Genomic DNA, 12,119 nt, shown 5'->3' on the forward strand with positions numbered 1-12,119 from the left:
AGTCAGCGATGGAAATAAAGACCAGCTTTATTTTGTTCTCTGGTATGATCAGATTACAGCAGTACACATATGTTTGTGTTTCACTGATACCGTAAGTCTTCAAATCAACGATACAATTTGCAGTCATCAGAACCGGAACAGGTACATTTTACTGTTCAAAACCATTCTTGGCACTCTTGCCCAGTAATTCCAGGTTACAAAACAGTTAAATCCGCCTACAAATTAAGAGTAACGAGCAACTGCAGAAATCTTATAACTTTTGCAAAATCAAGATACCACTCCTTTATTACCATAAAGAAGCATTCAATCAGTCAAGATGCCATTTTTACAGAGAAAATTTTTTCAGATAAATTATTTTGTGTCAGTATTCATTATTCAGATCTATTTCTCTCTTTGTTTCACTTTTCTCGCTTTCAGAAAGTTCTGTTAATAAAGCGCAATGTATTCTTAACGTACTTTCCCCAGTCAATTAATTACATGAGGCTGACTATTAGGTTAAATGTTATATTGAGATATCAGCCTATGTTAGTGTACATTCATGAAGTGTTGCAAGGTATTCTCTGAAATCCAGGTGGACATTTACTGTTCAGTCTTGGGATGTGGAAGACAGTGCCATAAATGGTAAATATAGCATTAATTAGGACTTTAAAAATATTAAACCTGAAACTTGAAAGCCTTGTTTCTTTATACAATAGAAAAAGACATTAGTTTACTTTCATCTATGAATCTCTAACAAGCAATAACCTCAGTGATTATGTTTTTGAAATTCCAGTTCAAATACGTTAAAATACTATAGAAAAGAAATGGTATATATTTGGGGGGAAAATGAAGTGAAAACACGGGCTGAATAATTACTTTTACAAAAAAATCTTCAGTGTCAGTAACTCTCCTCAGAGGCTGGATAAGTCATTCTTCAGCTGAGTAACACTACCAAAAGGATGTCTATTTAACCTCCATTTCTTGATCACAACATACTTTTTTACCTAAAAAATTATTTTAAGAGCAAAGGATAGCAAGCCACATACATTAGCAAATCAAATCTGCTAATTATATATGCCAGAGCAACAAGTATTAGTTATGTTATGAGACGGTTAAGTGAGAATAGAGAGATGTTTAAAAAGAAGTTAGATTGTCTTTCACAAATTAAGAATATAGTGACGACAATCCTTGTCAGCTTAAGAACTAAAACAGACTAATTTAGAATAGAACAAACTGTTTTCTACTCCTTCAATTGTATTTGGGCCCGAATTTAATAAATAAATGTAATGGGTTGTGAATATGTTTATACAGTTTTATGCCTCCCACATACTTAAACTTCTTATTATTTAATTGCAACCCATTTTTACATCTTTAATTGAATTCATCTGTTATTTACAGTTTCCTCACGGGGCTAATATTCCAAATTAAAATGACAAAATAAAAAAAGACCTTTTATCTTAGTCAATTCACTCCATCGAATAGTATGTGTTGAGTTACTTTTTCTGCTACTTTCACCTTTTTTCAAAGGTAGGTTTCAATATTAAATAATTTAAGGGCAACATATCAACATTAAATGCTTTGTCAGATGCTTTATTTTACTAAAGATTTTTTTAGATACATAAAACAATCTACTCTGAGCAGCAGTGCAAATAAAATCTTTTTTATTTCTGGACATTGGATGAACTGCCTCTTTGCACTGCAGAAGACTTCTGCTTCCTACAGTTTTGCTGTATGTATACCATTCAGGACACAATCATATTTGTTGACCACTAACTAACGAAAGCAACACAGGTAGAAAAAGGGTCAGTCCGTTGTTTGCTCTGCCCAAGATACTGGAGCTTGGAGTGATAAAATTTGGATGAAACACAGTTAACTTCTTAGCCACTGTTTAACTTCTTGTTTTGTAGATTTCTCTCACGCTGTTACTGCCAGCAGTTTCAATGTTTCTCCTTGAAAGTAAGTTAAATTTACCACCTCACCGATTTATAAAGTTATGCAATAACGTCAAGTGCATCTCATCTGATAATATTTTAGACATCAACCCTTCAAACCTATAATGGGATGCCATTAAAACTTTAAAACTCTACCATATAACATCTGCAAATATATTTAACAGAACACTAATGTAAGAAAAACATTGCAGCTCCTTCTTAATAGGTGGGATCCACTGTGATGCAGAAAATATTTGATAGAATGCATCAACTCCATTATATTACAAGGATAGCACAAGGATTAAACAAAAAAATAGATTAATTACATAAGATAGCAGTATTTCTGAGACAATGATTATGAAAATCAACAGATTACAAAATTATGGTCACCATTGCAACTCCCTGAGGAAAAATAAAATGGCTGATAACCTGTTAGCAAGTTCCTGTTTCAAAATGCCAATACTAAATCATTCACATCAAATTTCATAAAACATGAAACCTTCAACTTTCAGACTTCATAGGCCCATAATACAGTATTGTACAAGCATAGTGAAGCAAAACTTAAACTGCACTGTGCACGTTTTTCTTGTAAGAAAAAATGTCTTATTTTTTTAAGATTTAACTAATGAAATCTCAAGGAGATGATTAGGTGTTATTTGTAGATTATTGAAAGAGGTTGTCAATTTAATAAAAAATTAATTGTTATGAAGGATCAGGCCAGTGTAAGATATGAGACCTTAAGTGCATATAAACTAATGCACTGACAGAATTTAACTGATGCTTTGTTGTTATTAATCTGCACTTTGTTTTCCATTTGACTTTTCAATTTTTTTTTATTTCCACAGCAGGAAGTTCATCAAGATGCAATAAATATGTTATTTCAAAGTGAAGAAAAATTGGTTCTGTTATATCCACTGCTGTAGTCGTACTGTGGAAGGGAGCAATCTGTGAAAAAATGGGCGAACGTAGGCATGCCCGAAGCATTTTCCTCTTGGGGCGACGTTACAGCCGAGTCAGAATGGCAATATACAGGGGGCTGCACCGGGATAGTCCTCATATTCTCATTTAAATTTAAGCTGCAGATCCCTGTTTTTTTACTGGGGCTGCTGCAAGTACTCCAGGGCTCTGTGTATAAGAATCCCCCAACCAAATGCTGAGGATCATAAGATCCAGGTTCCAAAGCCGCCTCTTGCTGGATTCTCACTGGCGCACCTTGGAAGGCATCTTGATCGGCGATCATGTTGCTGTAATCTGGACCAAGGAGTTCGAAAAATTCGGCTGCTTCGGGATTGCCTCGTTCCAGGTCCTTAAGGGTCATGCCGGAAGTGGACGTGACTTTTGAGCTGTTGGCAGGCTCTGTGAAGAAGGAAGGGGGGAGGTTGCGGTGTCGCAGGGGCAGTTTCTTCCCTTTCTCCGCTCTGATGTCCTTTACTGAGTCAAAAAGGGCAGCCAGGCTCTTGCTTTGCAAATTGGACTGGATCCCTTCCCTCTTCGGTGGAGGTTTACACTGGAAGCTGGTGCCGGGGTTGGACTGGGGCGAACCTTGTCTCTTAACAGCCTCCTGCCCTCCACTCCCAGGTGTGATCATGCCTGTGCACCTCTTGATCTGCTTCTGCAGGTACTTTCGGTGGTTCACTTTCCTCCTGGACTTCACCGGCTTGTCCAGTGCCAACTTGATGTTGCTGGAAGCTGAGTCAATAAAGCTCAGTAGGTCCCTGGTGGTCTCCTTGAAGTCTCCTTCACAATCCATCTCACCCAGGACGCCCCCGTCAAAGCTTTTGTCCATTTCGTATTCCATGACAGACCCAGGAAAACAAAAATGCATAAAGTGGGGGGTCATGATCGCAGCCTGAACAGCCATTTCCTTGTAAAAAGGTGACTTATTCCTCCTACACTTTCTAGTGCATCCCTCAAAAAAGTAGGAATCTAAGCGGACATTTTTATTGTTTGTTTTCTTGCTCCAGGGTGGGATTACAAACCCTTGGTCTTGGCGATTGCAGTTCAACACTTTGAAACTCTCCCAAGCTGATGTCTAACTGACAGTGTGAGGGAAAGCTCAGGGATTTTTCAGGGGGCTGGACTGATGATGTCAGAACATCAAAGGGGAGGGTCTGGAGGACCCCAGGACTTAACTCTTTGCTCACGCTTGACCACCTGCATCTTAGAGGGATTTGTCCAAGAAGTCCTGCTGTGACAAGAAACAATAGCTACTTAGAATAGCGCCTTTTCTTATTTTTATTTCATTATGCTTGCAAGTATAAAGATTACCTGACTGGTAAAACATAATTTATGCTGTGATGCTTTAACAGGTTAAAACTGAAAGCCATCAATAAGGAAAATCATGTATTTACACTACTGGGGTTTGTACAGATGCAGAGAATTTTCTTTTTTATATGAATTTATTAAATTGTTCATTACAATTTTAAAAGTTGTTCTGAAAACATGAAAAATATAGATACATTACTACCAAAAGCAACCTCACATAGTTAAATTCAATTATAATGTGACTTCTCAAGAAAAACAAATACTGCACCATACTCCACCAATTCAATTTCTGTTTAAGAAGGTGAGTTAATTTTTCTTAAAAATGTGTTAAAAAGCTGCCTCAAGATAGTTTATGATTGTATTTATTGAAGCTTTATTTTATAAATTGCAGGCCTTCATGGGGTTTTTAATCAGTAGAATTGCTATCTTGTGGTAATATTTCAACAGGTAGCACAACTGATCGGAGAGAAGGCCTTGGACACATGCACACAAAAAAACAACATGCAGAAGCTGCTTTTTAAGAAAATGATATACAAAATTCTGTCTTGTAGTCATTTTGTAGTAATCACAACAAAAAGCATTTTTTGTATTTTTATAAGAATTTGATTCTAACATTCAGAATTCTCCATAATATGTTCATGTATTCAATTAAGAAAACAATTATATTAGAGGAATTTGACTTATTGCGTTCTCCAGTTTGACACGTGTAACCTACACTGTGTGCGTCTCAGATTTGGTCAAATTTTCTTCATGTTAGAACAAATACAATTTGGGTCTCACATGTGTCAGATAGGTAATGTCAATGAATGTCTTTTCAAATGTGGGAACTCTTTTTCCAAATTTCCTGTCTCCTGTCCTTCTTCCCCGTTTTTCTTGAATAGCAGATTAATGGCTGCATACTGCATTTGACTTGCAGTAAATGAATATCCGGTGAATTTAAGAAGGGGTTAAAAGATCCAGATCCTATTATGCTGTCCTGAATTCATGCCATTAAATGGCTTAAGAAGCTCAGATACGGTTTGGTGGAGCACTTTATCACATCCTAAAACTCATAGCAGCTCGGACCTAAGCTTATTTTGCATAATTTCTTTTACATTCACTTTTTATTTTATTTTTTAAATAGTTTTAAATTGGTGTCCAAAGACAACATTCAAGAAAATGTATTACTTTTATGAAAAGAAAATTAACAAAGTATTTTTATTCTTTTTTTTTATTAGACTTGTAGCACAATATTTCATATATCATCAGGGATGATTCAGTATTATAGAATAAATGTTTGTATTATAAGGTGTTATTCTAGTGTTATTTTTATATATACATTTCAAGACTCTAGGGATGACCTCTGAAAAGGGGGAAATATTCTTACATTAACATATAGTTATTTGTAAACTAAATCTGAAATAGCTTCTTCTTTTAAATAGATAAATTATAGACTTGAGCAGGAGTTATTTTTGACCTGTACTCTATATTGTACCTCATACAATACACTGTGATAGGACAAAAATTAAGTTATAACTAAAAATCCAAAGTAAAGAAAATCTAAATGTAAAGCTCAGAGAGAAAGGTGGCTGTCATTAAAATAGCTCTTCAAACATGGGAGGATTAAGAGTCTGCTCTCAAAAAGAGAGCAGCAAACCAACAAGGAATCTAAGACGTAAGTACTGATATTTATAAATTAGGACAGGTAATCCATAAGACCTTTCCCAGAGTTCAAATATTTCATAATCATTTAAAAGAAAGACGTCAACTGAAAACAATATTTAATCGCTTTTCAAAATGTTTTTCAACATTGATTATTTTGTATTCAAATTATCAGAACATTGCTTGGGAGTGACTTTTTCACAGCCTGAAAGACAAGTGGTAATCTGCCTCCTTCTCTTCAACCCAAACACTGCTATCAATGGATAGGGTTTGTAAAATCATGTGGGAGAATCAGTTTCTATGGGAAAATCTCTGTACTCCAACAGGTGCCACTGTTTCAGAGCTTCTTCTCCCTTTTCTCGATTGTGTCTTAATCTGCTCATGGTGAAAGTTGATTTCTTGTGCATTCCCATATCAGTGGGAATTTCTGCCCTGGCCTGACAACTATTATGGGCTGCCTTTGACGTACAGCCCTACAGGGTCTAAATAGCTCCTATTCTTCCCCAGCAGTGAAAGGGAGCTTTGTGCCAGAGATTCATTAAACTGCACCTCACAGCCCTTCGTAAAATGGGGCTCAATAATGAACAGTCGATTTAACTGGAAAAGCTGCCGGAGCTGTTAAATTAAAGGGGAATAAAGTGCAGTTCAAACTCAGTGTGCCAGAAGAAATGTTGACCTTAAGAAATCCACGGTATGACTGAAACTACCCTGTAAACAATGATGCATTTACAGGAAGTTTATTTGCAAGCACAGGACTAGCTGAGAACCAGGGAGACCTGCATATTTCTGTGTGTACGTGTGCTGTCAGATGCTTTTGCAGGAGAGAAACATTTAGAATCTAGACAGGTCTAACACCTCTGTTAAAATCTTTGACATATTATTAAGACTTTAAAATGTGACTCTATAAATAATCAAGGAATCTAAACAAAGACATACTGTAGATGCAAAACCATTCCTTCTCCATCAGACTTGACATTTCGCGAAAGTGGCTCATTTATAAACAGTTTTACTGTGCTGCTAAGAATATTAATTTATCAAGATATTCTCCTTGTCATAAGGAGGTGTTAAATAATATGGGCCTTTACTGTTGTGTGGCATCATCTACCTGTAACTGGCAATCAGGTTCATTTAATGATTTATACAAGCACATGGAAGAACTCTGCAAAAGAGGGGCTACATTTTTCTCGATATATATTAAATATTCTACATGCATCTTGAAAACATTCGAATAAAGAGCACTATTTGATATTGAATGTTTGATCAGTAATTGTAATTTTTAACAAGCATTTACTGATGAGAGACTCAGCAGCCCTTATTGTACTACACATTAAAATTGCTTTATCATTTAGGTACCCAAATGCTTTTTGGTCACCACTAGCATTGCTATAGTAACAGAGTTTCTGGTAATTGCAATCTAAGCTCTTTTTTATGACTAACGTATTTCTGCAATATAGCAATTTCTTAGGCTTGTTCCTGCTAATTACAAGTAGAATACTTGTACTAATTGGCTATCTAGCCAGTGAAATGAGAATGCACAATGCTTGATCATTTGTAAAAGGCTATCTATCAGTTGTTCCTGCAATGAAGTACTCTAAAGGATTTTTCTTTTCACAGAAAAGAGGGAGGCCAGGTGCCAAGTCTACAGTGAGATTTTAAAGAGGTGAAGGCAGGAAAGTACACTGTATTTATTTAGATTGAATGTTGAGATTGCTGAAGAAAAATAGCACAATTTCATTTTATTTTTGCATCATTTTATTTACAACAATAATATTAGAAAAAAAGTTGCTGAATAAAAACCATTGATTAAAGTTTCTATATTTAAAGTGCTCAGGTATTTAATATTTACTCAGTTGCGATTATACCGACAAAACTAATGCACTGAAATTAAAGTTACTATGATAAAGAGATGTTAATGATAAGATGTTTATCAAAGAGAACATTATTACTTATAAAGGTACAACTTTTCTGTTACATTTAGGAGTAAATAAAACTAAAACGTTGTTGTGAAAAATGGTAGAAATGCAATTTCAAAAACATTTCCAGAGCTTTATATAAAGATGAACAACTGAAGTTCCTGAACTCATCGTTTTCTAGCATGAATCAATCTGTTATGCTTTCTCAGTTCTACAGAGAATGAAGGTTACAATACAGCAACCTTGAGTTTTTAATGTGACTGCTGAATTAAGGTTCTTTTAAATGTTATTTTGACAGTATTCCCAGGATTTTCTATTTTGGTCTTGCTCTGAAAGTGCATTTCAAGGTGATGTAGTGAATCATTCAGTGTTGGGAAAAAGTGAAGGCGTTTTAAAGAGAAAGAGTGAACAGCACAAACTGTCATTATCATGTAAATCCTCCGGGAGAAAGGGGACAGTGAAACTGATAGCACTGATCTAATTATCTGCTGCCCAATACAAGTCTCTGCCCTGAAAGAGACTCACAGACAGCCTGCCATCGACACACAATAAACAGCCATGCAACAATGCGAAACGTAGCAACAGTGCAAAAACAAGCTTTTCTCTGCCCACAAAGAACAGTTTTATGAGCATTTTTTTTTACACAAAAAGCACAAAGAGAGACTTAAAGAACTATTGATAGCTTCTTCTTTCTGTGTCTTTTCATTCAAAGTCCATAATAACTAGAATTTTAAAGAGTGTATAACCGGAGAAATGTAAAAAATAGAAACCATTTTACTGTCCCCCGCAACATACAGTACTAGTTTTTGCTTTGCATGTCTATGCAGAACTAAACCAATGAAAATAACTGGATTCAAAATGATCCTTTTATTCATCTTCAAGTGTTATTATAAAATGTGCTGATTCATAAAGATTAAAGTGCCTATTATATAATCTGATGAGCTTTTTAAACTAATATATAAGAAATCAATAAAGTTATTTAGCTTTGTATTACATACATCTTAAACATTTCTGGCCATAACAAAAGCCTTTATTCTTATTTTAATCATTAGCCCTGCTCTCCCACTTACTTCTGTATCCGGCAATATTTTCTGTGAGCCACACATCTTAGTCTCATCTAAACTAGTCCACTTTTTTGTCCAACAAATGACATCAGCAGAAAAATATCTGACATTTTGGTTGCACCACATTGAATGCTCCCCCACCATTGTACTGCCTGGTCACTCACATTAATAAGCCTGACACTCCAATTCCGGAAACAAGCCTCCATAGCTGCAAAAAAGGATTCACAGGTTTGAGGATCAGTGAAGGGGGTGTGCAAATGGTATTTTACAATACAATGGGCCTTGTCACTGACTGTATGTTCAAGAAAAGCCTCAAAGAACCTGCACTTTTAGATTTCTCTCAAAATACTTTAGACATTGATGATCTTTTGGCATTTTTACTGACACAAAAGTTCTTCTATTTTGTTTATGAAAATAGAAACAGCCTTTTTTTGGCATGTTGGGTTAAGATGAATTTTGCTAGTATTTGTATCCCATTTGAAATGGGTTCAAGAAGGTCGCTGAGTGTTTAACAAACTCTATCCTGTGCTCCCTGTTGTATTAATCTGGTCTTCGTTTTCATTTACTAGAATATAACAGTGCGTGGCATTGCTGCCTCACAGTGCTGGGACCCTGGATTCAATTCTGGGCGTGTGGTGCCGTCTGTGTGGAGCTTGTATGTTCTCCCTCTGTTTGTGTGTGTTTCCTTCAGGTGCCCTGGTGTGAATGTGTGTGTCTGCCCTGTAAAGGATCGATATCCTTTGCAGGGTGCATCCCTCTTTACACCCATTGCTTGCTGGGATAGGCTCCAGCTCCCCATCAACCCAGAACTGGAAGAAGCAGTTAAAATGCATGATGGATGGAGCATGCAACATTTTTAAGGTGCTTACAGTGGGATCCCCCCCCCCCAAAAAAAAAATTCTGCATAATGTAAAACCTCATTAAAGAAACAACATTAAAGAAATCCACCTACTTAAAGGTTTAAAAAGTTAAGTTAAGCAAGTTATGTCTCTCAAGAACTCTTGTAAAGAGTTGCCCTACCACCTTTACATAACGTTAGGGTAAATGTATAAATCCTGCTGTGTTCTGTGGGCAATTTATTCTGGAATCACTTCAGTCAGGTTAGACGATATTATTCTACAAATAATTTTTAGTCAACAGGAGTATTGTTAAAATTGAGTCTAAAAGATTAGGTTGCCAGTGTATCCTTTTACCGAAAGAAGAATCTCTTGTTTGGGAGTGATCTGACACTTCCAAAGCGTTCTTCATCAGATGGACTTACCTGTATGAAGAGTTCACTGAATATGGAATTGCAATAGACAATATAGCACATTATAAAGGCATTCACTGAATTATCAGAATACCACCATTTTCAACCTTCTGGACTTGAAGTTTAAATGATCTGGTTCTCCTGAAGATTTCTGGTACTCAGACTTAATTTTCCTCCACCTTGTGAACATCACTATGTTGCTACCCTTATGTGTTTCAGTAGATCCTGTTTAGCACCTGTTCAGCATAACATTACATAAGTTGATGAATTGTTTGAAACCAGGTTGCTTAACCGAATGCCTTTCTAGATGATCCACTCTTGCTCCTTCTCAGATAGTAATTTCATCGCCTGCAGGAGTGATGCCAAGCAGGGCATCAATGTCATTAAGAAGGGAAGCACATGACCAAAGTTCTCAGGACAGCTGCACATCTTTAACTGAATCCCAGAATACTTATTTTGTTAAATCAGGACATTATATAAAAAGTATCAAAAGTAGCATGTAAGCTTATTTTCTGCAGGGCTACAGTAATATATTTTAAATTAAACTGTTCAATGAGACCTTCAGATAAATAGGTTAGTTTTGTTTATACTACAAATTAAAATAATTGCTTATTAGTTAAATACATTTTAGAATTGAGTTACATACAGCTGGAGAGAGAGAGGGGGTATATTTTTATGTGGAAACTTTTCTTTCTTGATTCTTCTGCAGCTCATCAGACATCTTTTGCCATATGTATTTTTGCATGCTAGTGGGACTGATTATGCTGCTAAATTCACAAGTCTCCCTGTCTCCACGTCCTGGGCCAATATGATGTGACACACTGAGGCATAATCTCTCTCCTCTGGTGTGTGGTCTCTGTCTGCATTCTGACACAGACAGGGCTGAGCACTCGGGTCAAGAGGTCGGCAGAATACTAATAAGAAATCTGATTGATGGGAGTGTCAGACAAAAAAGAAAAGGCAACTAAATTAATGACTTCTGCAAAGTCCTGTGGAAAGTTGTAAAAGAACTTTGACTGTTCGGTCCCCTCCCCATCTTTTTTTTGGAGGACAAAGTCATAATCTGAAATTTTAACATTTAACCTAAAGGGAACCTTGAAAGGTACACATCGTGAGTGTGCATAGCCGAAATAGAGACCACGCTTTGATTCCTTGGTGGTATGCAAAGACAGTGGTGGTACATTACTTCCAGAACGTCTGTTAAAAGTTGATTGAGTGCACAATATTTAGCAAGAAACTGACCCTGGTACCTGCCGGTCCTTCTGACTTCTTTAATGTATTCTTTATCTAGGAACATCACTAATGAAATACTGTAGGAATCTTTTCTTTTAATTAATTATTCTTTTAATTATAATTTACAAGAAAACATGATGTAAGCTCAAAAACAGCACAAGAAAATGATGAGAATCAGCTGATTGAAAAAAACATCACATGAACAACACATAGGGATTTTTTTTTCTTCCCATCCCATTAACATCTGTCAGTAAAAGAAAAGTATCTGGGTACAAAAAAACAGTCAAGCCAAAGATTATTGCTGATAATGCTGGGGAATGAACTGCACCTTATTAAAATGAGTACCACTATAACTCAGACAAGGAGAAACGCATGTAAAGTATATTATATACCCTCTGCACAGTGCCTCCTCAAACAAATACAACCCAGATAGTCTGCTTCAGGACCATGCTGATAAAAAGGAATTGACTGACTAGACTGTGTACTGTAAAGGTTATTGGACATCAAGCATCACTTCTCCACTTCTCATCTGTTTCTCCTCCATTCTTCTGTCTCCCCCATGCTGGCTGTCTATAGTATTAATAATGCTATTAGCAGGGAGCCATAAACCGAAGGGCATGGTCTGTCTGGATATAGCAATTTAACGACATCGAGGCTCCCCAGTAAATTGCTTTGTGACCTAAGAATCCCGCAGGTTACCAACATGACTCAGGTTTTCTCAATTTATTGCATTCACCTCCCACCAGTCTTTTTATTAGTTCTCTCAGATTTTTTCTTATTAAATCACTAGCGTGTATGAGACCCTTAATGAGGGAGAGGAAGGCTTAGTGTTCAAAAACTAACT

The 12,119-nt window shown here is 36.3% G+C and overlaps 1 protein-coding gene across 1 annotated transcript; it reads right to left on the reverse strand.

The window, feature by feature from the left end:
* Positions 1-11: 11 nt before the first annotated feature.
* Positions 12-3,789, reverse strand: fam181b (family with sequence similarity 181 member B). Its single transcript, XM_088922055.1, has one exon. It carries the CDS (start codon positions 3,769-3,771, stop codon positions 2,791-2,793), a length of 981 nt encoding a protein of 326 aa, XP_088778181.1. The 5' UTR covers positions 3,772-3,789; the 3' UTR covers positions 12-2,790.
* Between the last annotated feature and the right edge of the window lie 8,330 nt (positions 3,790-12,119).

Source organism: Atractosteus spatula, chromosome 7 (assembly GCF_055471065.1).
Source record: "Atractosteus spatula isolate fAtrSpa1 chromosome 7, fAtrSpa1.hap1, whole genome shotgun sequence".
NCBI lineage: Eukaryota > Metazoa > Chordata > Actinopteri > Semionotiformes > Lepisosteidae > Atractosteus > Atractosteus spatula.

What these genes read in the sequence shown, in the direction of transcription:
- fam181b (XM_088922055.1), bottom strand. Translation starts at nt 3,771, where the DNA reads ATGGCTGTTCAGGCTGCGATCATGACCCCCCACTTTATGCATTTTTGT.